At 51.4% G+C, this 27013-nt stretch overlaps 12 protein-coding genes across 12 annotated transcripts; 6 read left to right on the top strand and 6 right to left on the bottom strand.

Annotated features, from left to right (window-relative positions):
• Positions 1-360: 360 nt before the first annotated feature.
• On the top strand, positions 361-2316 carry PFICI_14272 (uncharacterized protein; the record flags this gene model as incomplete). The annotated part of the gene is made up of 6 exons (XM_007842853.1): positions 361-533; positions 590-733; positions 799-902; positions 988-1577; positions 1645-2052; positions 2125-2316. 6 exons carry the CDS (start codon positions 361-363, stop codon positions 2314-2316), a joined length of 1611 nt encoding a protein of 536 aa, XP_007841044.1.
• Positions 2317-2907: 591 nt separating this feature from the next.
• PFICI_14271 (uncharacterized protein) lies at positions 2908-5948 on the bottom strand (the record flags this gene model as incomplete). Its single annotated transcript, XM_007842852.1, has 4 exons — positions 2908-3122; positions 3174-4687; positions 4746-5718; positions 5777-5948. The coding sequence occupies 4 exons, from the start codon at positions 5946-5948 to the stop codon at positions 2908-2910; spliced, it is 2874 nt and encodes a 957-aa protein (XP_007841043.1).
• A 1273-nt stretch (positions 5949-7221) lies between these two features.
• Positions 7222-8296, bottom strand: PFICI_14270 (uncharacterized protein; the record flags this gene model as incomplete). The annotated part of the gene is made up of 2 exons (XM_007842851.1): positions 7222-8079; positions 8222-8296. 2 exons carry the CDS (start codon positions 8294-8296, stop codon positions 7222-7224), a joined length of 933 nt encoding a protein of 310 aa, XP_007841042.1.
• Positions 8297-9047: 751 nt separating this feature from the next.
• On the bottom strand, positions 9048-9523 carry PFICI_14269 (uncharacterized protein; the record flags this gene model as incomplete). The annotated part of the gene is made up of 2 exons (XM_007842850.1): positions 9048-9207; positions 9294-9523. 2 exons carry the CDS (start codon positions 9521-9523, stop codon positions 9048-9050), a joined length of 390 nt encoding a protein of 129 aa, XP_007841041.1.
• A 730-nt stretch (positions 9524-10253) lies between these two features.
• On the top strand, positions 10254-11138 carry PFICI_14268 (uncharacterized protein; the record flags this gene model as incomplete). The annotated part of the gene is made up of 1 exon (XM_007842849.1): positions 10254-11138. One exon carries the CDS (start codon positions 10254-10256, stop codon positions 11136-11138), a length of 885 nt encoding a protein of 294 aa, XP_007841040.1.
• Positions 11139-11219: 81 nt separating this feature from the next.
• On the top strand, positions 11220-12128 carry PFICI_14267 (uncharacterized protein; the record flags this gene model as incomplete). Its single annotated transcript, XM_007842848.1, has 1 exon — positions 11220-12128. The coding sequence occupies one exon, from the start codon at positions 11220-11222 to the stop codon at positions 12126-12128; it is 909 nt and encodes a 302-aa protein (XP_007841039.1).
• Positions 12129-13481: 1353 nt separating this feature from the next.
• On the top strand, positions 13482-14681 carry PFICI_14266 (uncharacterized protein; the record flags this gene model as incomplete). The annotated part of the gene is made up of 3 exons (XM_007842847.1): positions 13482-13534; positions 13903-14287; positions 14364-14681. The coding sequence occupies 3 exons, from the start codon at positions 13482-13484 to the stop codon at positions 14679-14681; spliced, it is 756 nt and encodes a 251-aa protein (XP_007841038.1).
• A 187-nt stretch (positions 14682-14868) lies between these two features.
• On the bottom strand, positions 14869-16686 carry PFICI_14265 (uncharacterized protein; the record flags this gene model as incomplete). The annotated part of the gene is made up of 1 exon (XM_007842846.1): positions 14869-16686. One exon carries the CDS (start codon positions 16684-16686, stop codon positions 14869-14871), a length of 1818 nt encoding a protein of 605 aa, XP_007841037.1.
• A 719-nt stretch (positions 16687-17405) lies between these two features.
• Positions 17406-18317, bottom strand: PFICI_14264 (uncharacterized protein; the record flags this gene model as incomplete). Its single annotated transcript, XM_007842845.1, has 1 exon — positions 17406-18317. One exon carries the CDS (start codon positions 18315-18317, stop codon positions 17406-17408), a length of 912 nt encoding a protein of 303 aa, XP_007841036.1.
• A 1277-nt stretch (positions 18318-19594) lies between these two features.
• On the top strand, positions 19595-20950 carry PFICI_14263 (uncharacterized protein; the record flags this gene model as incomplete). The annotated part of the gene is made up of 1 exon (XM_007842844.1): positions 19595-20950. The coding sequence occupies one exon, from the start codon at positions 19595-19597 to the stop codon at positions 20948-20950; it is 1356 nt and encodes a 451-aa protein (XP_007841035.1).
• A 223-nt stretch (positions 20951-21173) lies between these two features.
• Positions 21174-22670, bottom strand: PFICI_14262 (uncharacterized protein; the record flags this gene model as incomplete). Its single annotated transcript, XM_007842843.1, has 1 exon — positions 21174-22670. One exon carries the CDS (start codon positions 22668-22670, stop codon positions 21174-21176), a length of 1497 nt encoding a protein of 498 aa, XP_007841034.1.
• A 1546-nt stretch (positions 22671-24216) lies between these two features.
• PFICI_14261 (uncharacterized protein) lies at positions 24217-26181 on the top strand (the record flags this gene model as incomplete). The annotated part of the gene is made up of 3 exons (XM_007842842.1): positions 24217-24220; positions 24283-25720; positions 25782-26181. The coding sequence occupies 3 exons, from the start codon at positions 24217-24219 to the stop codon at positions 26179-26181; spliced, it is 1842 nt and encodes a 613-aa protein (XP_007841033.1).
• Positions 26182-27013: the final 832 nt, after the last annotated feature.

Here is a 27013-nt window from a genome sequence, read left to right as displayed (position 1 = left end):
GTTTTCTTGTTGCTGCTTTCAATCCTGGCTCATACCTGACCACACATCCTTGCTGGGGGTTGTTAGTAGAACACCCCCCCGCTCCATCGTGACCCCCAAGACTAGACGGCCAAGGTACTTTGGACCCTTGGAGTCGCCGTGAAATGTTCTTCGAGATATATTGAGAAGCAATCCCCCCTTGGCTCTATGCCATTGTGTGACACTCTTTTTTCCCTTTCTCTTGCAGAGGTTCACTCACTCTCGACAAGTGGGTTTCTGATTCGGAAGAGCCGTCAAGTGTTCGAGTCCTCGACCTTGTCTTGCAAACTATACAACAAAGTCCCCAACCAAAAAGCGTGGACAGCTTGTCGTCGGTCAACAATGGTTCACGTCCCCGAGAAAGGTGCCAAGGGGCATCTCGAAGATGTCCACATTGCCCAGGAGGAGGCGCCCCAGTTTGAGAGAGTCTCCTGGACTAGAGATCCCAATCTTCGCAAGCTATATCTCTGGGGCAGCGTGCTGATGGTTGCCTCTGCCACCACTGGTTACGATGGGTGAGCACGGGTTGAGCAAAAAGGTTGCCGATTGATTTACTGACTTGGGTTTCCAGAATGTTGGTAAATACGTCGCAGCAGATTGATCTCTGGACAAAATTCTTCCCCGAGGCCGACCCGCACAACGCCATGGGCACACAGTATCTTGGTCTCCTGGTCAACATGTTCAGCATTGGCAGTATTATCAGTTTCTTCGTCACGTATGTTTGCAAAGATACCATTCATTGCTTATTTTGACCGAGCTGTACTAACATGGGTTTTCAAGACCTTATGTGGCTGATCACTATGGACGAAAGATTGCCATTGTCATTGGATGTCTGTTCATGGTTCTCGGTGGTTGCTTGACTGCATTTTGTAATGGTTACAACAGTGAGTTTTTGTCCTGCTTGAAAATGTGCCCCGAAGCAGCAAACCTATAGCTCAAGAATGATACTGACTTTTTTTGCCAACCAAGTGTACATTGCCGGCAGATTCCTCCTCGGTTTCGGAAACAGTTTTGCCCAAATGTCCTCGCCCCTGCTGCTCACGGAAATCTGCCACCCGCAACACCGTGGACCCGTCACGGCCGTGTACAACTGTCTCTGGAACGCCGGCGCCCTCATCGTGTCGTGCATTGGCTGGGGCACGGCCACCATTGCCAACGACTGGTCCTGGCGCTCCATCACTTTCATCCAGGTGGTACCCTCGCTGATCCAGCTCGCCTTCATCTACTGGATCCCCGAGTCGCCCCGTTACCTGCTGTCCAAGGACCGCGAGGAGGAGGCCCTCAACATGCTGGCCTACTACCACGGCTCCGGCGACCGCAACAACACGACGGTCCAGTTCGAGTTTCGCGAGATTCGCGAGACCATGCGTCTGGAAAAGGAGGCTGACCGCGCCACTGGCTACGCCGACTTCCTCCGCACCAAGGGAAATCGGTGGCGATTGGCCATTCTCATTTCTCTGGGTATCATTTCGCAGTACAGTGGAAACGCTCTGTTCTCCAACTACATGAACACCATCTACGAGGGTGCCGGTATTGTGGTTCAGAACCAGAAGCTTGGTGTATGTGTTGAAGCTTTCCATTACACATTTTGAACAACTCTGAAGAGATGTACTGACACTTAAACAGCTCAGCACCGGTAGAACTATTTACGATCTCATCATCACCATTGTCGCCGCCATGAACGTCGACCGCTTCGGTCGCCGCCCCCTCTTCCTCATCTCGGCCGGCGGCATGTGCTTTGCCTTTGTGTGCTGGACCATTTGCGGCGCCGTCTACGAGAACTCGGGCGGCACCAACACGGGCTCGGGCTACGCCCAGCTCGTCTTCATCTGGCTCTTTAGCGCCTTTTACGACATGGGTTTCTCGGGTCTGCTCATTGCCTATGCCCTCGAGATTCTGCCCTTTAGTCTCCGCGCCAAGGGCATGATGATTATGAACATAACCGTCCAGGCCGTCCTGGCCCTCGGTAACCAGACCAACCAGCTTGCCTGGCTTAACCTGCCTCACCACTGGAACTTTATGCTGTTTTACACTGTAAGTCATCTTCTCAGTATCCAGAGTCGGCAAATTTGTGGAATCTCTTGACTAATGGTTCATCATTTGCAGCTCTGGGACTTTTGCGAGTTCCTCTTTGTGTACTTTGTCTACGTCGAGACCAAGGGCCCGACCCTGGAAGAGATTGCTCGCATCTTCGATGGTGCCGATGCCATTGCCCACATCAACATTCACCAGGTCGAAAAGGAGATTCACGCCGAGGTCCACGAGGAGGCCTTCTCATCTCCCAAGTCTGCTCTGTAAAATGTGTACCTTGTCGCATTTGGCTTGTAATGATCATGGGTTTGGTGGATAATGGCGGGTCATTACTTTGATACAAGGCTTGCATAAGTTAAGAGGCACTGTTCCATATCTCAGGTCGGAAAAATATATTTGTCGCGTTTTTCCCATCTATTGCAGGGCTTGCTAGTGAAGGACTTTTCGTACAGGACCGGACTCAAATCATCTAAACTAGGTGGATTTATCTAGAAGTTTCTCCATCCATACCACAAATCCATCATCATCCATCTGACATTAACCACCTAATCGCCACAACCGTGATCCAGGCACAAAGCCCTGCCTGTCGGTCCTCAGTCGTGAGAACTGATCCATCATTGTTTTCTCAGTTGATCTGAAGCTCTGAGATATTGGCTTCATTGAGGTCGATTTCCTCAAGTAATGGGTATCCTATGACAACAACATTTTCGCTAACTCCCAATCCAGACACGCAGCCGTTTTGCTGGCTGACTTATACACAGTCGAAATTTACCAATCCTAGAATCCAGCAGGTCAACGCCCTAGCAAGAAAAAAAACCACAACACCATCAACAGAACGCAGGCAAACATGCAATCCTATCAGATCTCATCACTCATCACCTCATCGTGCACTGCGCCAGACTCATAGAAAGAATTGCCAACAAGGTCAGCAAGCAGTTCGTTTCGGTCGCCGAGCTGGAGGTTGCTGATCTTCTGCATCGCAATCTCCAGCTTGTCCTTTTCGCGTTTCAATTGCTCGCGTTTCGTGGCAGTCACCTGATCTTCCTCCATGAGGCGGTTGAAGGTATCAGAATCTATCAAATTGTCAGTGATCTTTTCCAACTGGATATTCCTGAGGCACTTACCAGCTTCGTGTAATCCAAGTTTTCTGTTCAGAAATTGGTGCGGATTATCAGATGCAACGTCACGAAACAGCTTCGACTTCACGCTCAGGGTGACACCCTCGACGAGTCGCATGCCCGCAAGGATGTAATAGCCGCGCACAACGGCGGCGACTTCGAGCTCATGGCTAAACTCGTCGGGACCAAGTCTGGTAATGTTCTTAGCAATCTTTTCCTTCTCCTCGGCGATGGCCTCCGGCGTCATCTTGGTCAATGGGCGAGTCTTGTAGTCGAAGCTGAATACGCCAATAGCGCGAAGACGTTCGATTGATCGAGCACGTTGAAGAGTTGCGAGTTCCTCCTCGCGATACCTGTTGTATGCATCCTCATTGGTCGTATACATCTCATAAGTCTCAGACTGAAAGAGATCCATAATTGCCGCCGATTGAAGACTGTCCATTTTTGCAATGTATTCGTCCAAATAAGACCTAGACTCGTCGAAAATGAGGCGTTTTGCCAATGAGGCCATGCTCTTGCTCAATGCTCCATTCAGCATGGATTTAAACAGCCTCATTGTGTGGTCAATGTAGCGCTCGATGGGCTTTTGCCAATTGGTGATGGCTTTGTTGATCAGGACGTCATAAACGTCCGATGGGACAATGTCAGCTGGCATACCAGCACGTCTTCGACTAGCGAGAACATCTCGAATCAGACGTATATCGAGGCCGCGGCGACTGAGGCTATAGAATTCGGCGAAAGGAGACTGCGGATCAGGCCCCGGAGTCCCCTGACCACTCTGGGGTGTCATGCCATAAAAGGATTGCTCCATCTTTACAGTTGTGGGCGTGCTGACCTCGACTCTCTGCCTTTTGGATGGCGTAGCAATTCTGATAGTCGAGTCGCTGGCCCGTGGATTCGTCCGCTTTCTCGAGGGCGTTTCGGCCGCCACATTCTCCGAATCTGAGGTTAGATCAACAGTGCCGTCAAGGCTTTCTCTGTATGGAGCCTGCCCTGGAGTCCTAACCAAGCACGTCGGCTTCATAGCAAGAATGCACGCTTGGAACTGTTTGTTGAGCTGACTCCAGCGAGGCTGGAAGTCAGTGTACAGTGTGGCTTCCTTGACTGCCTCTTTGAACTGCTGAAGAGACTGCCTGACCTCAAACTCCACATTGCGTGGAAGCTCAGGAAGCTCTGAAAGTTGGGACTCGATATCTCTTTTGGCCTCGCGGATCTTCTGCGCAATCTGCGGCAAGCTACTGGAAAAAGCTTGTCCTAAGAGTTTGGACAGGAATTCTGTCAGGACGGCAACGCCACAACGGTCGTAGTGGGGTCCGAATTCTTGAGGCCATCCCTCGTCGTTGGCATTGAAGAATTGTTCCTCCCATTGATTCACCCGCTCAAGCGACTCATTGTTATCTAGAGCTGGACGGGATGTAATGAAATAACCATAGCCGACGCGATGCTTCTCGCCACGGAGAACAGACAGCCAAGAGGTAATGTCTTCTTTACGATGCATATCGGCCTTTGTCATGATACCACTTGTTCCATGGTTAGCTTGCAATATTTACCCAAAAGATGTACCTAAGGGAAACTTACACTGTTCTTCCTTGTGCCTTGGCCTCCCGTATTAGACCGAGGGATATTGACGTCTCGGGGTCGTTATTCATTGGGAGGGCCCATAGAATGATAACCTCTTCTCGACTGATGTAGTATTTGGCCAGATTCTTGACCACCTCAACAAGGTACTCATCTTCTTCCTGAGCAGGAGTTGAGAAAACTCCAGGCAGATCGTAGAAACTCAGATCTGGATAGTTGGGACCCTTCATTTCTAGTGCTACAATGTTGGGTGAGAATTGAGCACGGGTCTGCTCAGCGGCCTCCTGCAGCGTATGCTCTCGAGCATAAGCCCCCTGACCTGGGACGTACAGCGAAGCTGGGTTTTCGTGGTTGAGAATAGCAACCTGAGCCCAACGTAGGACATCTTCGATCTGATGACGGTCTTCGAAATCAATTGATTTGAAATTCTTGACCCGTTTCCCTACGTACTTCCAGGGTGGGAATGGGTCTCTGTCGCTGACATTATTTTTCCTGATCCGGCCCTGGGGTGGTTGATAATCGTAGTCCTGCTGCAACGAGACTGTGCAAGACCAGCGGTCATGGCGGCTCAGGCGAATGTGAATGGGGCAGCGGGTGCAAACACCACCACTGCGCGGCAGATCGAGCTCTGCAAGACCTGACATTAAGCTTGACTTGCCAGCAGACTGATCACCTACCATGACCAGCGAGGGAAGTTGGGCAAAATCTCGAATACCGAGCTGTTGCAGTTCGGCCAGGACGTCGTTGCAATCTTTTACCTTTGACGCAATGTCGGCAAAAGATTGGTTCACCATGAGGGTGTCGCCAGTCTGGGAAGATGGCGTGCTCCGGCTGCGCTGGTGGTTATTGTGGGCAGGAGGGTTCCGAGTTCTCAGCTCCATAAGCTGAGGAGTATCATGAGTCGTCTCGGACTGCATATCGTCACTGCGATGACCCTGGTTTGCAGCGTGGACTGCACGTGTATCAATGCTGGCTGTGTTGGGGGTCAGTCAATGGTGTAATAATGTGATGGATGAGTGAAGGCGACTTACGTGCGTGCGAGCGGGAAAAAGGTCGAGTTCCGTGGTTTGATGGTGCCGCTGGAGGTGCCATCCGACGGTTTGCATCCACTGAAGGTGTTCGGCTTGGGGAGCGCGAAGGTGGTGAAGGTGACGGCTTGGGCTCGTCCTGAGGTTCTTGCTTGATGCGCCTGCGAACCGGCATCTTGCATTTGAGGTGGATGCCCAAAAACTGCCACAAATAGTCAGCGGCAGTGACTCATTTATAATTTGACAAAGTAATAAAATCTTGACGACTTACCCGACCAGTGAATTGCTTTTGCTTCGTTTGCCCACGCCAGGTGGAAAATTCGGATTGGTGGTTTCAGGGTTCTTTGCAATTTTCTTCTGCGACGACAAATGCAAGAGGTCACAATACTGCTCCTATAGATGCAATAGCTGACCAATTCAGGAGTGGACTCGAGAAGAAGAAAGAAGGATGCGCGCGAGGACTCGATTGTGATCTCGAGACAATCTCGACAACTGTTATTGTCTGATAGGATTGTTCAGCAGAATTGGCTGGAGTTGCTAACAGTTCCCATCTGAGATTGGGGGATGGTCGCGCTGGTTGCTGGAGTTTAGGCGCCCAAATCTGGGGTGGGTGGCTGGCAGGTTGGTTAGTGTGGAGACGCTTGACCAGACTAAGTCGCTAACAATAATTCACGTTGACCTGTACAAATTTGTACGGCAAAACGTGAATAAATCCATCACAGGTTTTATGTAGGTGATTTCCTTTTCTACCTTATCCCTGGCGTGCTTGTTGGCCATGGGTAAGGGAGGATTCTAGAGCACAGCAACAAGCGATTGGTTCTCAGTCCTAGTTACACGGCCGCAGTCATCGTGGGGGATGCAACTGGACCAATGATGGGCCGTTGAGGTTGATGATATGAAAAAGAATCCCCCTTGCCCAAAGTTTTGCTTTTGCTCTTATCAACGCAACGGTCTTTTCCTTGCCAGTATTTCGGCATTTACACTGCTGCATACAGAGTAGTAGCTGAGAATTTGTGTGCTATCTATCCTCAAATGAATAGAGAATGCAGACCAAAATCATCAGGACTTGTGTGCATGCATGTATGTTTGTAAAAGTCAAGTCGTGCTATTACTGTACACAGATACGCTGCATGTGGTCGTACTTTGAATTACAAGGATACTAAAGAAGGGCATACGGAACATGAAAAACGGTTAAGCAACAAATACACACCGTATATCTTTCAAAAGATCTCATCCGGGCAGAGTGCAAGGGCTTGGGAGGATTTAGGATGGGTGACGATACCACATATATCGGCGGTTGATGAAACAAAGATTCCGCAACAACACAACAACCATAATCGGTACGTATTCCAAGATATTTAGGGATTGCATACAACACGCCTAGAAACGACGGCACTTTAGCTCACAGGGAGTCGATTAATCAACTATGATCTAGGTCAGCTGGGGGTTCAGGCGTGCGGGGGCAGGTCACTCATCCCATACGCACCACTAAGCCTTCTCCCCAGGATTGGGCCCTCTTCCTCATCTCGTACTCGATGCCATCCCCTTGCGTCTCTGTCGTCCATCTCTGTGCCAGGCGCGGGATATGGAGTATCACATTCCCGACTCGTCAACCTTGGCCAGTATCTGCGGTAGCTCCAGAATCCAATAACCATGCCCAAAAGCGACCCGGTGCATACATCGTAGACGTCGTGTCTGTAGTCCTGGCAACGGCTAATAGCAATCATTGCCGCGCCTACTAACGGCGTCAGGGCGACCAGCGCCCTGCCCAAGTCCTTCTTGTCCCTGAATATCCTCAACTGTCCTGCCAGGAAGAGGGCGGTATAGCCCAGCCCAGCGAAACTGAAGCTGGAGTGGCCACTGGGGAACGAGCGCCAGCCGTCGTGTAGGACATGGTGGTCCGTCTCCGTGCACACGTCTATAGTGATCAATGTGTCTCTTGGGGTGCCTGATCTTGGTTTGCATCTTGCGATCAAGTCCGGCCGTGGCCTGCCCACCATATTCTTGACAATATCCGTCAAGAAGCTCGTAAGGATCACCGCAATCGCCAGACCAAGAATAGTGGAATGGTGTTTGTGAAACGACGCCCTGGTTGCGCCATTGATAATGACGACGAATATCAAGGGAATAAAGGCTGCATAAATGATGCCCATGGTTACAGGAACTCGTTCGTGCTCGGCGTGCGGAAATGCGATACGTAGATCGTTGACGTAGAACATTCGATGAAAAGGCTCGACCAGGAATTGAATCAGGAGGTACGCTGTCAGAAGGCCCACGAAGCCAACATAGTCGGGCGCATAGGAATGCTATAATCAATGTATCATTAGTACAAACATCGAACCCAGCTTCATGATTGCTGCGACCGTGGTGTGCAACGTCGCCTTGGCATGAGAGGTTATAGCCCAAGGTAGCTTTCGGCGAGGGGGGAGCTTAAAGAGGACAACGTACCGTCCAGAACCTGGCGACAGCACTCAGGACGCCTCCGCCCTGGGCATTGCCATTGTTTCCAGATCGCGGAGCCATCATGGAAAGTCACCGGCCACGAAGGTTCCTGAAGGAATTCCACAGCATTGTTTTCTCCGAGCGGAAGGAGGATGTAAGGTACCAGCTGTGATTGATGATGGTGTCGAGCTTGTAAGGAGGTCGCGTGTCCAGCGATGCGCTAAGATCAGCGGGTCATGCTCATTAAGAGCTTGCATATTGCCCTGTAGGCAAGACCTGGAGTACGTAGTGCGGCGCCGGCAGCGGCCCGCAAGGGTCAATTTGATATTCCAACCTACACAGAAAACAGGGGTCATTTACCTTGAAACATTGCTTCGCGGTCATGGAAAGTATTGGAATAAAAAGACGCGACATTAATAGCCGCCCCTTGCTTGCCGCAAATGTCTCTGTAAGAAACTCTTTGATCTCGGCTATTGGCCTTTCGGATTGTCCACTATAATTTGTGTTAACAGTGCCCTACTTCCCACCTACATTGAACTTTGTTGGAATCTAATGGACACCAAAATAGCACGGGGCCGTGCCAATTGAGGAATAAAGTTGTCTTTTGTGCAGATACATGATCATTACATGATTAGAGGCTATACTGGTCAAGCCGTACTACGGGTTGGTTATGCCGAGTCTCACACGGCCTACTAGCATCTATAGAAGCAAAGCAGTCCTAATTGCCCCGGTGATTGTTCCTCTTGTAGGTGGTACAGAAGGCACATTATGTAAAACGCAATCTTGAAGTCGTGAACCCACGTTCATGTTTACTCATAAATGTGCTCAGAGCTCAAGAATGAACAAGTGCTTTGAGGAGACCCTCATCCTTGACGTCTTTTTCGACCACTTGCTGCTGTGACACACCGTCTTGGGTACGAGTGTATTTCACAAGCGTGGGGATTGCCTTCAGATCCCATTTGGTTCGGAATATGCTATCCGGGCTCTTCCACCTGAAGCAAATGTGAGCTGCATCGAAAAAAAAGGAATAGTTGCAGATAGTATGTAGTCATAACTGCAATGTTTTTGCTTTACTTACTGAGGAAGCTGGCCGACGCTCACGACAAGAATCTCCTCTGGCCGCTTCTCAAAGTACTTCTGCACAACAGGAATGGCAGCGCGCACGTCCGGACACCATGGCTTGCCAGTCGATGCATCATTGTCGCAAATGAAGAAGATGTAGGCCGAGTCGCCCACATTGGAGAGACGATCGGTTAGTCCCTGCCAGGAGGATGGCAGGGAAGATGTCGCGGTGTTGACAAGAACCATGCTGGCTTTTGATTGCGGCAGGCCGAAAGGTCTCCAGAAGTGAGGATTCGGGATGTGTTTGTTTGCTTGCCAGAAGTTGCGCTTGTTGAAGAAACTCGTGATATATGAGCGAATCATTTGTATAATCACGCAATTAAGACGTGAAATGGTCTGGCATTTTCGGTCAACACCGCTCTTCAACGGCTGCCAACAGGTCCCGCTTGGTTGGAGCGGGCCGGCACCAACAAATAGCTACATGGACTGCCGGCTTGTCATTAAACTCAAGTAGAAACTTGAAGGAAAATGACAGCACACAAATTTGTAAAGACAATGACATAGTTCGTGTCTGGTGTGATGGATGAGTGCTTGGGTACTCTGTGCTACGCCCAAAGGTGACAGCATTTCCAGCAGAGGGTGCCTTGGAAATCCAAGCAGACGCAGCTAATTCAATCATTGTCTGCTTTCGGGTAAACCCAAGTTACCTACATACTGAAGATCAAATGCCACCTCGAAATGCAATTGTACATATTGCTTGTCATTCAATGAAGGGACCGAACGACTCGACGTTAGGAAGGAACACCTGACCGGCTCAGATCTAGTCTTGAATTCGCAAAAAAAGGCATATGATGTTTCATGCTTACCTACCTACACGCCTCTTAGATTTATCCACTCCTGCAAACAGATTTTTTATCCTCCATCTAGAGCTCTTGTCTCTGTACTACTAAATGATTATTATTTTCTGAGTAGCATTATGCCGAGAAATCGAATTCTGGCACATCGCCAGTCATTTCAAGAGCACAGATATCCCAGTGACCTCTTCATTGAGGAACACTACGGGCCACATGAAGACCCGGCGCTGTCTTCTGAGCGGATACAACAGAGCACCAAGAAACCCAAGACCAAAAAGAGAAACCTCATCGCGCGATTAGCTTTGCATAGACGCTCATCGAAGCGGAAGACGATCCCGGAACAGCTCATCGCTGGCGCGGAGTACAACAAAACAGATTATCGTGAACGATGGCCAACTGTTACTACTCTTGTGACACAGTCAGACCCAAGATACTTGGAAGACATTGATGAGGAGTTTGAGGAAGAGGGACACGCTCGACGCCGCTCAGTAAAGGCCAAAGCTCTGGAAGCTGTGGCAACTCCGCTCGATTGGCTGACCGATCGGCTTGGGAGTGTTTCCGAACACTTGGGTCGCCAGATTAAGGTTGCTGATGGTCGAGGGCAAGGGAAACCAGTGTCAACTTCAACACAAAGAAGCACAGCAAAGCCGGGCAGGAGTACACATCCATACGATACTGGAGTGGTCACGTCAGCGGAAGCGATTCCAAAAGAATGCCCGACGGCTCCGGCTCAGACACAAATTACAGAAGATACTGGGATGACGAAAAGAGACGACCTACTGAGAGCCAAGGAGAGCCTTATCATTCCCACCAAGCAGCGACTTCGCCGACTCAGCGAGAGATCTGCAACATCAGAAAGAGCACACCAGAAGAGGCTTTTGGAGCACGGCCAAGCTATCGCCAATTCTGCCAACCAAAGATCAGCCACACAAGGGCGTCACTATCTGCAATTGTCTTCGGAGGCAGTTGAAGGGCCAATGCTCCTGGAAGAGCGAAAGAAGTGGTAGAGACACTTTTTAGAGTCTGCAGGGAAGAGGGAAATCCTAGGTGGCACCACAAACCCGAAGCCAAGATCTGAACAAGGGCGGATGCGCTCCTCCACCGACGACGTCACGATTATTCCAAAGCCTCGAGAAGACTGGAAGCCAGTCCAACGTCGTCAAGCCAGTCGATATCCAGAAGGGGTCTATGAACAAGACAGGTATCTTGTCCACAAAAACGATTTCGTGACACAATCCCAAGGGACCGATCGCCAATCCAGCACGACGCATCCTAAACACGAACAGTCAAGATTCAAGGCGGTCAGGAGAGCATCATCCAATAGTGAAGTGCTGCAAGATGCTCATAGCGGTGTGTATAAGCACTTTCTACGCCCACCGCACCGTCCAAGTACCAGCGACAGTCCTGCATCAGCACTGCTGAGACCTCGAAGCAAACTTTCCGGTGAACATCCGGAGATTCGGACCACAGGAACCACGCCGACTTCTGCGCGACAGGGCTCCTCGGCGATACATGATATCACTCCTATAGAATCTCATTTTCCTCATCGACCCCAAACACCAAAAGCTGGGTTCCTTGGCCATTGGCTTGGAATGCTAAGCAACAAAGCACCACCAAGTCGAGCAGTAACTCCCAGTGAGGATCTCGAAGAAGTGACTCTGATTATACCCACTGAAGAAGTTATCGCTGCGCGTCGACAGTGTCCCAGCAATGTTACGACCGCCTCGAGAGGGTCAAAGAGAAGCCACCAGACAGAGCATACCTTTTCCTCTGATCATCCCATCTCGTTTGAGGGAGATCCTCATCGACCAGTGCTAGGGCAAAGAGGAAGTTGGTTTACTTCGAGGCGAAAGTCATCGCCTTCATTGGGCAAGAGCCAAAAGAAAACATTGACTCCGGCCAAGAACGATTCGATCATGTCGAGGCGGACTTCTCGCGAAAAGACCGCGAAGGGCAAGAGTTCAGATATTAGTCAAGCTGGCAGCGGAGGGCCCTAAGAAGCATCAGTTATTGCAGGATTCTCCAGTAAAGCTCCTTTCAGGCGTAGAGGACCTAATTGAGCATGATACATACGTCTGTACCTTACCATCAGTCTTTTCAGCCATGGAATTGCATGGTTTGCGCGTAGCCTCGGTGACCTTGATGATCAATGATAGACTGACGAGAACAACCTAGGCAAGTTCATGGCTATAAAACCGCTCACATATAACATGATCGACACTAAAGCTACACCAACAAGCCCTATACTCTCCCTACCTATGCATACTGGCCTTGGTTTGAAGCTAGGAACAGAAAGTCCGCCGAAACCAAAGTCCGGTAATGCAACCTGTTAGCAATACAGATGCGGTCAGAGGTCCCGAGGCACAACCTAGCGGCAACGTTCCGCCGCGGATAGGGGGTTTCAAAATTTGGATGGGCGCGAAGCCGGCTTCGGCTGTCCACCTAGACTACGGAGGGTACGATGGTGTTTGGTATCCGTAGCGCTTGGTGCGGACGTAGAGCGGACATGCCAGACCAGCAAGCCAGACACCACCCACGATCGATTCATGGATGATGGCACTCTGTCAATCCAATAGGGGGCCCAGTGGAACAAGGCGTGTCAAAGGTGGGCCAGTGTTTCCCTAAGAATCTAAGATATGCCCCGATATGCCTGGGCATACCCGGCAAGCAAGTGTTTCTTTGCAGCACTGGGTAACTGGGTCCCTGTCGCATACCGGGATGTCGTAACCCGTCCCTGAGCCTTTCCCATACTTCTTTGGCCGTGAAGCAGCATTGCACCCAGGTGGGCGGTGGAGTAGGAGAAAAAGCTTCTGCCGTTTTGACGCAATGCCGACTTTCATGCGAGAAGAGTTGGTTGAATCTGATACTTACTGATGTCCAGCTTATCATGTATTACACAGCAACACAGCAGAGATAGAGTGCTTACATTCTGATGCATGTCTGCTCCAGCCTATTACAAGTGTACATTGCATGCCTATATACTGTACGTATACCTGGCGGATTGGATGATGTGCGTCAAGATTTTTCTGGGTTCCGGCTTCGATAGTGTTCCTAGGTCCAGATACAACCCCACCATGATGATGCAGTACGGGCAACCTGGTAGGCAACTTTTGTGCTTTGTCAGTTTTAGTAGTCCAAAGGTCAACACAGTTCGCCCGCCCCAGGGCTGTGGTCGGTGCAATTATTTGCTATGCCCCTCATCCGCCCGCGGTTGCAGGGGGCTAAAGTATATAGTCCTGTTACTTCTTCGCATTTCCCGTCTTTTTGAAAGCATTTCAAAATCTTGCAATTGCAGACACTCTTCTAAATAACACCCAATTTTTCACTCTCACAAAAAACCAATCGCAAAAATGTCTTTGGCTGCTGCTCCCTCCAAGTGCTGCACTGTCGGATCCCTGCACGAGTAAGTTGTTTAATGATCCTCCAACTGCTACGTCAGTTTGCTGGCACCTATTCCATCTACCCCGCCATCCGTCGGCCTCGGCATTGGGTGCTGCAATGTAAATTGTCAGCAATTTATGCTGGGCTGAAAGAGATGATTTGCAAATTTCTGGCCACTGCAGGCTTTCAGACGCATTCAAGCTCTGGACGGTATTTTTGAAGCTATGTTCGAACTCACCGCGGGCTCGAATCGTTCGGAGCAGGCCTTGCGACGTGGATAGCAAGCTTCGGAGCTGCTTTGCCGTCGGCAACAAAGCACTTATCCGCCAACGCCAATAAGCAGTCGAGACGAGACGAGACGAAACACCATGGACTGACAAAAAATCATAGGGGTACTCCCACCGGCACTGAGTTCAAGGTCGGCAAGTACGATGCCTACCTGGCCACGCCGGCGCCCGAGAAGGCCCACAAGGATGCCGCCATCCTGTACCTTCCCGACGTCATCAGCATCTGGCAGAACAGCAAGCTGATGGCCGACCAATTCGCCGCCAGCGGCTACCTCTGCCTCATCATCGACCTGTTCAATGGCGACCCTCTCGCCCTGAACCGCCCCGACGACTTTGACTTCATGGGCTGGCTCACCAAGGGCAGCACCGGCAACAACCCCCACACCAAGGAGGCCGTCGACCCCATTGTCGAGGTCGCCATCAAGTACCTCAAGGAGGAGAAGGGTATCAAGAAGCTGGGTGCCGCCGGTTACTGCTTTGGTGCCAAGGTATGTTTGAAAGAAAAACCTCTTCTCCAAAGCTGCGCCTTTCGTCCCATTTATCTAACTATATCTTTCTCTCCAGTACGTCGCCCGCCACTTCCCCGAGATCTCGGTCGGCTACTTTGCCCACCCGTCCTTTGTCGACGAGGACGAGCTCGCCGGCTTCAAGGGCCCCATCTCCATCGCCGCCGCCGAGACGGACGAGATCTTCCCCGCCGAGAACCGCCACAAGGCTGAGCAGATCCTCGCCAAGGGTGGCTACCCCTACCAGATCAACCTGTACTCGCAGACCGAGCACGGTTTCTCCATCCGCTGCGACCCCAGCAAGAAGACTGCAAAGTTTGCCAAGGAGCAGGCTTTCCTCCAGGCCGTCACCTGGTTCGACACCTGGTTGCTGTGAATGCATGATGGGGACGTAAAGGTGAAGCTATGAAAAACATATAGAAAAAAACGTTGAAATTAGCGTACCTGGGAATCCCGGGTAGGAAATGAATATAGATGAATATTGATGAAATTTTTGTGCAAGCAAAGTCTTATTGGAAGTGTTATTTAGATATATGCATGATGCTCGCGAAGGATTTGCAAGTTCAGTCGCTGCCCTCCTTTGCAGCGCCTTCGTCGAGGATACCCTTCTCCCTCTCTTTGAGTAGTTGACTATGAATGCCTTGTTTGCTAATCTTCATTGCCGCCTCCAGCTCGCGTTCCTCCTCCCTCAGCGCTGCCCGGCCGTGCTCAAGTTGACGTTTCTGTCTCCGCTTCTCCTCAGCGACCTGCCTCTCTCTTTCCGCCAGTGCCTTCTCCCGCTTTTGCCTATCGTCTCGTGCCTTTTGGGCGGCTTCATCCTCCGCAGCCTCGCCTTCCTCTGGTGGCGGTGGCAGAGTATCGATATAAGCTTTGAGCAGGGGATCTCGTGTCTTTGCATCCAGTGACACATATCTGACATCTGCCAAGATCTGACTCGGCAAATTCTCAAGCATTGTCTTGTTGTTCAGGTGCTTTGGCGGGACGCTCTTGAGGAGAGTAGTCAAGTCCTTTTTCAGCGTATCCATTGGCATCTTTAGCCTGCTGATATACTCGCGGTATAGCTTCTCCCGATCCTTGTCAATCAAGGAGGTGTCGCGCATGGGCTCTTCTTTCCTATACTTTCGCTTGAACTCTGGCCAGTATAGCTTTGGGTTGGCCTTTTCCTTCAAGAATGCAAGATATGGTATCCGTGGATCCTTCTTCTCCTCTCTCTGCCGGCGCTCCTTGATGACCTGAATTTGTGCCCGTGACCACTCTTCCCAAACGTCCTTGCGACTCTTCATGTTCGGGAGCACAGTATATCTCGGATCGTCGATGATTTTCCCGTCTTCCAATAACTTGTCCCATGTTGAGAATGGATTAATGTCGAAATCACTTAGCATATCCTTGAACAGCTCACGCGCGTCCTCATCAGACAGGGTGAAGCCCTCGGCGCCTTCGGGCCAAGTGGAAGGGTCCGTTCCGTCGTCATACTCGCCAGGGTCGAGGCCATAGTCTGCCCCCATGGCCTGCAGCTGGAACGCTATATCGTCTTCGGTGAACTCGGCGGGTAGATCATCGGCGGCCTCCTCAGTGCGCTGGCGCTTCGATGGATGCTCGTCATCTCCCATTTCATCGTCCTCGGCGCCTTCGTCATCTGTGACCTCGACTTCTTCGTAATCCGACCCGAGCTCTTCCTGCTCCTCTTGCTCCTCGTCTTGCATCTCAACGTCTTCAGCTGCTTGCGCCTCTTCGACCGACGCTGACGCTGAAGTTCCCTCTGCACCGGTGCCGTTTGCCTCTCCAGCTTCAGCCCGTGCCGCTTGCTCAGCCTTTTCTTTTGCGCCTCGTATGTCCAGCTCAATAATGCCCTTCATCAGCTTCTCCGGTATCCGCCAGTAGCTCGCGTTCTTCTCAGGGTGGTACGCGAACCGCCGCCCATACTTTGTGTACACTAGGATCCACGGCTCAAAGCCGGGGATGGCCACCTTGGACTTGGGTCGGTCGTGTGGCTCGGGTTTGGGTCGGTCGCCGCCCCCTCGGTGGTGCCCTCCCCTTCCTGGCGCATTGTTGACGTCGCCGCGCCCTCCCGGCCGTTGTGGTTGCGGTCCATACTGGGCGAGAAAGGCATTGGCCGCCGTCGGGTCAGCCAGGGACCCGACTGCCGAGTACTGACGATAGCTTGCTCGTGGATCCTGCTGACCGGGGAGCGACGAGGAGCCAGCAGGTGGTGGCGGCGCTGGCGTGGCAGCAGAAACGTCGGCGCCTGGTCTCTTGTAGGTCGACTCTTTTGTCGCGGCGTTGTAGTAGTATGTATGGCCCGTTGGCGCCTTGTGCTCCGTCCACCCTGTAGGGAGAGGCGGCGGAGCATGCGCCGACGGCTTATATGTTGATTTGAGCATGAAGGCTGCAGCAGACGTATTGGTTGTGTGGTGGGATGTGTGAATGGCTGTTGATTTACAATCTTGACCTAGAGCTTGGTCTAGGTACCAATACGTCAACCAACAACTTTCTAGCGGGATGTTTTTTTTTTCGGAGCTCAATTGGGTAGGTAGAAATGAGCCTGGCGCAGCTACGCGGAAACGGCCCGTAGCTGGTTCTTGGGTCGCTGTGTAACTCTGCTTTCAGTGGGGACGGTCGCAAATCTCTCTGGTATGTACTGTCCTGCAGTGAGCACAAGGTACCTGCCGGTGCGTGATCATCGCTAATTGGTACTCGAGTATTGTGCAGCTTTCCCTTGCTCTTATACTAGCCTGAAAATCGAGGAATTGGGTATTCATTTGATTCTTGGTATCTATTGATGCAATTCTGTCTTTCAAGGAAACTTGATCACTTTATATTTCCTCCCGAGTCCCTATACCTTGCCTCTTTCTGGTATCGATTGGACATTGTAGTCCACTCTCCTGGTTCCTGCCTCCAGAGCAGCCTCCCATCCTTGCCGTTGTAACACTTCTTCCATGGTATAAAGTTCTCAACAAAAAATCAACTTGTCCTGCAATATTCAGTGGTCGCAGCAGCCTGGCCGCAAACCTCAAATCCCATCTACATGTCCCATCTCTCTCCGATACCACTATGTGATCTCGCGAGAACAATGTTGGTGGCATAACCGCCATTTCTCATCTCACGGAAGTGGCTTACCCAGCTCGCGGGTCTTGGGTTCCAACCGCTGGTTGAACATGGCCTCGAACCATTTCTGGCTGGGTGGTCGCCATCTTCCTACTCCACTCAAGCAATGCTCTTGGTCTTGGTCGATATTTATCCACACCAACGGCGTGCTATTGTGTATCTTTCCATGGACCATGAAATCACCAAGGGCTTCGGGGAACCTCACAGGGTCTTTGATGAGTACCGGCTGGTACGCCGGGATGAGTAAATGCAGCCGAATCTTGCGCTTGCTCTTTCCGGTCTTGTTGGCGTTGCGGGCGGCCCTCTCCGAGTATTCTCGTGCGGCGAGCATGTACACGATTGCCGCGTCCAGTTGGTTGCTGTGCCCGCAGAACCGACGGTGAAGTCCCTTGTCTTTGACGAGCCGGTGGAAACCAGGCGTCCACAGTGTGTCAGGGTGATACACGAAGAACCAGTTCGAAATGTCGTCAGTATCCTGGTAGTTGTGTAGAGCTTCTTCGACGATGTCGTAGACCGCCTGCGGGAACTTTTCGATCGACAACAATGCTGTCTGCGCCTGGAGAGTGTCGTTCATGTCCTTGAGTTGCGATGCAATGAGTTGCAACGCCTTGACGCCCTGGCAAGTGACGACCAGGTTACCAATGGTGCCTAGTTGTGCTGCGATATTGCTGAACGATACAGCAACCTTTGTGCTGTCGCAGATGGATTTAGCCATAACCTGGAATACAGGAATGGCTTCATTGATGATGGTGATGGCTTTGGGAATGCTATCGACGTCCTGCGTCGCCTTCCACAAGTGCTGGCCTGCCTCGATCATCTTGACGACAGACATCGGCCCCGATCCGATTCTAATCATCTTGCCTCCATTTCGCTGCGACGAGCTGAGGGTCCTGATCAACTGCTCCATGGTAATGTTTCGCCCGGTCCTAGGTGTACTGTGTATAGAGAGAAGCGGATTTGGGATGAATGAGCGGGCTCATGTCCCGTATACAATGCACAGCATTGCCCGTCACTGATATGAGCAACGCCGAGGCCGCCCAAGGATGTTTTTAATGCCAGAGTCATCGTCAGTTGCCCATGGCCATGGCTTCTATTCAACCATGCAACGCTTGGGAGTTGATGCGTTGTCGTGTGGCACCAACTCAAGGCGGCCAATCACGACCGAGTCTCAGTGCCCAGAGACCCGTTTCTGGCGACCAAGGGATCAACTTAGCGGAGGATAAGGGGAATACACTTCCCCTTCTCCATACTGCCAAATGGCGGTATAGGATTCGTCCCTGTCGAATGCTTGTTCACTCGAAATTCACCGATTATGCGCGTTCCTGAGCTCCAGTACATCCTGGCAATGGTCGTCGCGCTGCTAATTCGTCCGATCTTGTCTGGTAGCTCGCCTCTACTCCGCAGTGCTTCCAAGGCACAAGGTACTCTGGGGCCATCTCCCCCATATTAGCCCACTGCTCCACGATGCAGCAGGAGATGACAATGAGGGAAAAGATGACAGCCATGAGCCATGGCGAATGATTTCCACCAGTCGTATCATGCCAGGACTGACAAACTGTTAGCCCCAAAAGACTGCGAGAACCGGTAGCTTATCGAAGCAGCTTGCCCGAGCTTATCAGTGCATCTAGTGACAACAAGCATAGCCCTGCTTGATGAGGTTCAGCGCGCGCCCCAGACATGCCGCAACGTTGTGGTCTGTTCACCATTGATGGAAGCAGATGGAAGCCAAACATGTCCGGACGGGTAATCGCAGATGTCCTACGGAACCAGAGCGCATGAAACGCAGTGTTTCTCCCTGTGATAGATGCGTCATTGCGATCTGGCGACTGAAAGTTGGGATGAGATCTGAACCTCCCCGTTTGCTGGAGTTGCGAATGCGGATGGTGCGTCCCAAAGAGGAAAGTCCTAATATAATGATTGGACATGAGTCCCTACGCGGTCTCGTTTAAGCTTCGATCGTCACCCTTGGTAATCTACAGATGAATTAGGCTACATGGACCTTCCAAAATGGTGCATTAATTATAGCGAAACATGAGCTCTGCAATGGAACCGTTCTGTACGACAATAGCGGGATCCAGACATCCATTGCGACCGGCCGAACAAAAAGCTGCTCGGTCGCAAACCCCAAGACTCTGGGCATGAGCACTCTTGAGTCTTGGCTGGCATCTCGCACATCGTCCCAGTATGCAGCAATCACTGTTACTCGCTCTTGGCCTCGCGGCTATGAGCGCAGCCGCCGTCATCTCGAATGAGAACACGGCGTATAACGGGCCGCTTTTCACCCGTGGTGACATTTCCATCGCCGAGGCGCCAGCAGAGGGTCTGATCCAACTGCTCTCGAATCCTAAGCCTGACCACCTCCGAAGCCCGGTCCGCGAGCGCATCGCCGCCCAGAAACTCGGCAAACGCGCGGGAACGGGCAACGAAACAGTCAATACCCTCTTCAGTGGCATCTACCCGACCGTCAATCTCACATGGGGCAACACGGATGGGTCTCCTGGACAGCAGTTCATCAGTTTCATCGACACTGGAAGCTCCGACTCGTGGGTAGTTTCTAGTGATCTGCAATGCGTCGACATTGAGACCAAGGTGCCGCTCGACCAGGCTGCATGTGGATTCGGACCGCTTTATGACTCCTCCAAAGGCTCCTTTACCAACATCACTGATGAGTCCTTCTCCATCAGCTACTTTCCAGAAGGCGAAACCCTCAAGGGCGACATGGGGTACGCGCCGATCACACTGGGTGGTTTAACCGTGCCGAAGCAGCAGGTTGCCCTCGTGAACTATGCGGCATGGATTGGCGATGATGCATCATCGGGTCTGCTCGGCCTCGGATACCCTGCCATCACCTCTGGTCGCAACCGGACAAGTGGTAAATACGTCGAGTATGACCCGCTATTTACCACCATGATCAAGGAGAAAGTCGTTTCGGATGGCATCTTCACCTTGGTCATTGACCGTGTACCTCAGGGAACCTCGCCTCTTGCGCCTGCTGGTCTGATGGCACTCGGTGGATTGGTGCCAGACACATACTACGAAGCACCATTTACCAGTGTGCCGATTGTAAAAGACGGCGGCGAGTACACCTGGTATAACGTGGACGCCAAGATCAAGTATGGTGCCAACGGCACTGTCACGGACTTTGCTACCTCTGCTTCCTTTGAGACCATTGTCGACAGCGGAACTTCGCCCAATTTCATCCCTACAGCGGCGACCAAGGCGCTCAATGCCCTCTTCGACCCGCCGGCTGTGTACAATGCCACGCTCGATTACTACACTGTGGACTGTGATGCCACGGCGCCGTACGCTGCCTATGTCATTGACGGGGTAGAGATGCCAATGGATCCCCAGGACATGATTGTGCGCAGCCTCAACGGTCTGCCGGGTTACGAGGACGTGTGCTTCAGCGCGTTCGCCGACGGCGGCCCCAACACGGCCGGTGCCAGTTTCATCATTGGTGCAGTTTGGCAGAGAAACTATGTTGTTGCCTATGATCAGACGAATAGCTTGATGCATTTTGCAAAGAGGAAGCCGTACTGAGTTGGATTTTTCGTACAGTAACGCACTTAGCCGAAAGATTGCCCTTGCAATCGGGTTGTACTATCAAAAACAAAAAATTACCACGTAGCTATGAAACAAAGTTTGTACTAGCAATCAAATCATATTCAATCAAAGCCCCATCCAATGTCTGCAGAGTAGCATAACAAACAACTCAAAAGTCTCGTTTGCAAGATCCTTTTATTTATTTCATCTCATGTCGGGTCTATAGATTTTCCAAATCAAATGCCCCCTGCTCGTCTACGGTTTCCCAGATCTCATTCAATGTACCTTGCTTTCTCTTAACAAATTGACCGTATCCTTTAGTTCCTACAAGACCTTCGCCATCGCGATCCCATACAACCTTGCCACGAATGATGGTGTATCGGGGCCAGTTATTCACTTTGCGGCCTTCGTATGGCGTGTAGTCCACGTCATGATGAAGCATGCTGTTGGTGACTTCCAGACCGTCCAACTTGCCATCCGGATACCAGATGACCAGATCAGCATCCGACACACCGGGGATCATGCTGCCCTTCTTGGGGTACAGTCCATACAGCTTGGCGGCATTGGTACTGGTAACCTCGACAAACTTTGTCAAGGCGAGTTTCCGAGCGGAAAAGGCCAGCGGCATTCTCGTCTCGATACCCGGCAGGCCATTGGGGATGTAGCGAAACTTGCCGACGGGGTGTTCATGCGTGACGCACGTCTTCTTGCCCGTGACGGCGTCGTCAAAGCGGAAAGGGCAGTGGTCGGAGCTCAGCACGGCAAAGGTGCCGTTGCGCAGGCCGGTCCAGATCTGCAGCTGGTCCTCGACGTTGCGCGGCGGCGGCGAGCAGACGCACTTGGCGCCCTCGAAGCCGGGCTTGTCGAGGTCGTCGCGCGTCAGGAACAGGTACTGCGGGCACGTCTCGGCGAAGATGGGCTGGCCCGCCGTCTGCGCCTGGCGGATGCGCAGCGCCGCGGCCGGGTCGCTCACGTGCACCAGCAGGATGGGCGTGTTGGCAATGAGCGACGAGAGCGCAATGGCGCGGTTGGTCGCCTCGGACTCGAGAATGGGAGGGCGCGAGTTGGAGTGGTACTTGGGCGCCAGCTTGCCCTGGGCCTCGAGCTGGTCCGTCAGCCATTCCAGCACGTCGCCGTTCTCGGCATGGATCATGGTCAAAATGTGCCGTTGCCGGGCGGCGAGTAGGACGGACAGGATCTCATTGTCGCGAAGTTGAAGAGCCGTATAAGTCATGTAGATCTTGAGCGAGGTGATACCCTCGCTATCGACCAACTGATCGAATTCCGATAGTGCCTTTGGTCCAGGATTCGACACGAGCAGGTGAAAGCCATAATCGCAGTAGCAGTTATCCTTGGCCAGCTTGTGGGTGTTTCCCAATGCCTCCAAAAGAGAGTCCTGAGTCTTTTGTTGCGGTGCAAAGGCAACAATGGTGGTGTTTCCTCCAGCGACGGCAGATCGGGTGCCCGTCTCAAAGCTGTCTGCGGAACTGCCCTTTCCAAACATGCTGGGCTCTTCGAGGTGGACATGACAGTCTATCCCACCTGGCATGACATATCCACCTTCGGCGTCGATTAATCTTTTCGTCTTTGCATTTTTCAGCGACCCCGATGGTGCCAAGAGGGCGATTTTCTCGTCTTTAATGGCAACATCATATGGCGAAACATCTGCCGCCGTGACGCAGACGGCGTTGGTGATGACCAAATCGTACTCGTCCATTTCTTTGTCGGGCTATTCCTCAACCTACGAGACGGTGTTTGACTGCTTCAAGAGAATGTCAAGGAGAAAACAAGGTGAAGTGAAAAAAAAAAAATCGTTTACAACAACATGAATTACTACTTTTTCTCACGTTTGTATATCTACATTTGGCAGGTCATATTACCATTTTCGGCTCAAAATGTCTGGCGGCGCAAAGCCGCGCAATAGGGCGGGACTGGCGCCGACGCGCCGTTATCGAGACAGTGTTCGGCGCTGTTCGGGGGCTTCCAATTGTCGAGTCAGGGAAATGTCCAAGATAGGACATATAATCGTGGGGAACTACCCCAAAGATAAGGATTTCGATTAACAATAGCAAGATTAGCTTTTTGTCTAGTATCGAATGACCCGTAGACCAATGAGAATAACCCTTCCAAGTACAAGTCCAAATGAGGTGTTTTTTTTTAGAGAGATCGGAACGCTCGAAGCCCGCAAAGCCGGGTGATTACCTACACCTGGACAATCAATGGACATCCCCACAACATGGGGTTGAGAACTGGGGGAAATCTGAGATGATATACTCGGCAGTTGTCTCCCGACATTGCCACTTCTCGTCTTGCATCTTGCTCCCAGATCTGTGTCTATTTTTCGAAGACAGCAATCGTACAAGTGTGTGCGCGACTCGACAGGATCAACTGAAAATAGTGGTCTTTCAATACACCCCGCGCCGTGCCCCAATTCGGCATATTCCGACCCCCGTGTTATTTGCTCTGCTTGTGGTTGGATGCGACCATGAGGCGTTCTGCGGATATCGTATATCGTCGAGATACAAAAGTCATGAGCACTTCGCTTCGTCGGGGACATTGACTCTTTATGAATATATATCTGACCACCACCCGCGACGAAGCAATCGGGAGGACATTTGTGCCGCAGATCTGGGCCAATGAACGCCGCGCGGCCTCCTACTTATAGGTGCGTTTGCATACCATGTCGTCCTTATCTTGGTCGATCTTGGCAAACCGACATCCCCTGGCCATTTTGCAGATATCCGCCATCTTTGGATATCATTTGGCTGGAAAGAGAAAGCAACGTTACGAGATGGAACGAAATTGTTGCATAATGGATGGAGTTCTTGGGGGGTTATTTGCAGGAGTCTCTTTGATTGCTCTGTTGCCGCTAGATGGTTCCGAGGAGAATTTGTTAATGGCGCAATAGCACTCGAGATATCGCAATGCACCAGGGGTTACTCCGAGCATTTCTCTCCACTTTGAGGCGACCAGACCGCGGTTCGAGATCCGTTGAGCTGAAAGAGTCGTAGTACTATAACATGGTACAAAACGTGGCTGCCCGCTCCTTTACGAAATGTGCGTCTTTCTACTTTGACCTTCCGATTCTGTGATCTCTTCATTTTTCTTGGGGATGTCAGTAGGCGCCAAGTCAGTATAAAAAGCTTGTCTGTTCAGGGACAGGGCTTCGATTTCACGAGTTGTCTAGTGTATCTGTTGGCAACTTTGAAGGTCTCCTCTTCTGTACTTGATAAACACAAAATCAACAGCATCGATCGTTCATCATGGGTGAGTTATACTAGCAATGCCCTTGATACCGCACACACGACTGACTTGTATTGCCTTTACAGCGGAAAATGTGGTAGGTCTGACAGTCCAAAAGATTGTTGAGCCAGACTCGGACCAAGGAGTTCATGTCGCCAATACTCCAGCCAAGCAGGCCAACAATACCAGCACTGCACCGTCTTTCCACGATGATGCCCAGGCAGAGTCTCAAACTGTCTCGGCGAGTTACGCTACACATATCATCGACCCTGCAGATTATCCAGAGCCGACCCAAGAAGAGCGGTCGACGCTGCGCAAGGTTCACGACTCGATCCCGGTCATTGCCTGGTCGCTATGTTTCGTCGAGATGGCCGAGAGAGCATCGTACTACGGTGTCAAGGCCGCCTTCAACAACTACCTCCAATTCCCACTCCCCGAGGGCGGTCCTGGCACTGGTGCCATCGATCCCAGCAAGCCTGATTCCCATGCCGGTGCGCTGAATCTCGGTCTACAAAAGGCTTCAGCCATTGGTCTCATGTTTACCTTTTTGGCCTACGTCATTCCCATCTTTGGTGCCTGGATTGCAGACGTCAAGATTGGTAGATATCAAGCCATTGTCTGGGGTGTCATCATTGGCGGCGTTGCTCATGTCATCATGATTGGAGGTGCCGCGCCGGCCCTTCTCCAGGCTGGCAAAGGCCTGGCGCCCTTCTTGTTCAGCTATATCCTCTTGGCTATCGGCGCCGGCATCTTCAAGCCCAATGTTGCTCCTACCGTCATTGATCAGTACAAGTACCAACGAGAGTACACGAAGGTGCTAAAGTCGGGCGAAAAGGTGCTCGTCGACCCCGAGACGACAGTGAGCCACATTATGCTCATCTTTTATGCCTTTGTCAACGTGGGCGCCTTTTTCTCCATTGCCGTCGTCTACATTGAAAAGTACCACAGCTTTTGGCTTGCCTATCTCGTACCCGGCATTGTCTACTTTTTGCTGCCGGTCCTGCTCGCCTTTACCTATAAGCGCACCATCCGAACGCCGCCTCAGGGTTCGGACCTGACCCGGTTCGTCAAGATCACCGTGCTGGGCCTCAAGTCCAGCAAGGGCAATATCTTTGCCAAGAACTTTTGGGCCAATGTGGCGCCTTCAACACTCAACGAGCGTGGTGTCGAGGTGGGCTTCTCGGAAAAAGACGTGGACGATGCGCGCCGGACTTGGCAGGCCGTGCAAATCTTCCTCTACGTTCCCGTGTGGGTTCTCAACGATGGCGGTGTCGGCAGTGTGCTCTCCAACCAAGGCGCAGCCATGACATCGGACGGCGCGCCCAATGATCTCCTCGGTCATTTCAACCCCTTGGTCATCATCATCTTTGCCCCGTTCATGGCAGAGATTGTGTATCCTTTCCTCAAGCGTAAGAATATCAAGTTTGGACGTATTAGTCGAATGACGTTTGGTTTCGTTCTCGCTATCATCTCCTCCGTTATTGGTGCCATTGTGCAATGGCGTGTTTACGAAACTAGTCCTTGGTAAGTTTGAAGCACAATCCCCCATAGCTATCCTATACTACACACTGCTAACCATATCTAGTGGTTACTACGCCAGCGATTGCGACGGTGTATCACCCCTCTCCATCTGGTGGCAAGTGCCCAACGTTGCCCTCGGGGCCATGTCCGAGGTCTTTGTCAACGTCACGGCCTATGAACTCGCCTACGCCCGCGCACCGGAGAACATGCGCTCGACCGTCGTCGCCCTCTTCTTGTTCATGACGGCTCTCAGCAGCGCGCTCGGCGAGATCTTGATCCCCGCCATTGCGGACCCCACGCTCGTCTGGGCCTGGGCGGCGCCGGGCATTGCCCTGTTTGTGCAGACCATCATCTTTTGGTGGAGACATGGCCACATGAATGATGATGTCTTCATGACTCAAAAGGAGGACTTTTCTGACAGTGTTACTGGAGAGAAGACCATCATCTCTTCAAAGGAGGAGTAAGAAAGGAAGAGAGCAAATTAATTGTAGAGTCATGATGCCTCGTTTTGAGGGGCAAGCAGATAGTATAATTAGAGTTTGCAATAATTACACCATTCATATTACAGTCTATCTTTGGGGAACCTTTGACTTGTAAACATCTCAGGTACCGATCTTCTTGCGGTTTCATGAACTGGCATAGCACCAACACTCAAGTCGTACGAAAATCGGAATGACATGATCCTGTATTCATACGGCTGTTCTAAACCGGGTCTTGGCACCTCATAGGTAATGATACATGTTCCTCACAGAATTATGAATTCGGATCACAAAGAATATTTTGATTGGATACTGCTGGTCGAGCTTGACCCTGACGCAATGTGTAAATCATTGCTTCGTGCATTCAACCGACGACCGTTTGCCAAGCCTCACGTCACAGATACATATCAGGACGATTTCAAACTGGCTGCACTGAATGAAAGCAAGAGCCGAAGCCTTCCAAGAAATTGTAGGCGTTGAACATATTTCCCGTCTCGATTATGCATTTTCCCGGACCATGACTTGGTGTTGTGGCAAAGATAGTGCCCAATCGCGTGTCGACAAGGATTGCGGATAATATGAGCAGTATATTGGCCAGACCGCAAAGGGTATCGATTGATTGCTCCTTTTGGTATTGACGACAACACATGCCGCGACGCGCAGATGGGAAGTTTAGATCTGCCGGTGGTGCTTTGAGCATATCGTACATCTATTTGATCTTGTTAAATATGACAACGCAACCCTCGCACAGGCGACTGATAAGGCGTCGCTGTTGTCCAGCTCCCTATGCATCTACCATTCGAGCGTATGAGAAGAC

This window comes from Pestalotiopsis fici (genome assembly GCF_000516985.1).
Source record: "Pestalotiopsis fici W106-1 unplaced genomic scaffold PFICI_Scf_12, whole genome shotgun sequence".
Taxonomy (NCBI): Eukaryota; Fungi; Ascomycota; class Sordariomycetes; order Amphisphaeriales; family Sporocadaceae; genus Pestalotiopsis; species Pestalotiopsis fici.
The sequence above is the reverse complement of the archived record's forward strand: the minus strand, read 5'-3'. Positions and strand labels throughout refer to the sequence as shown.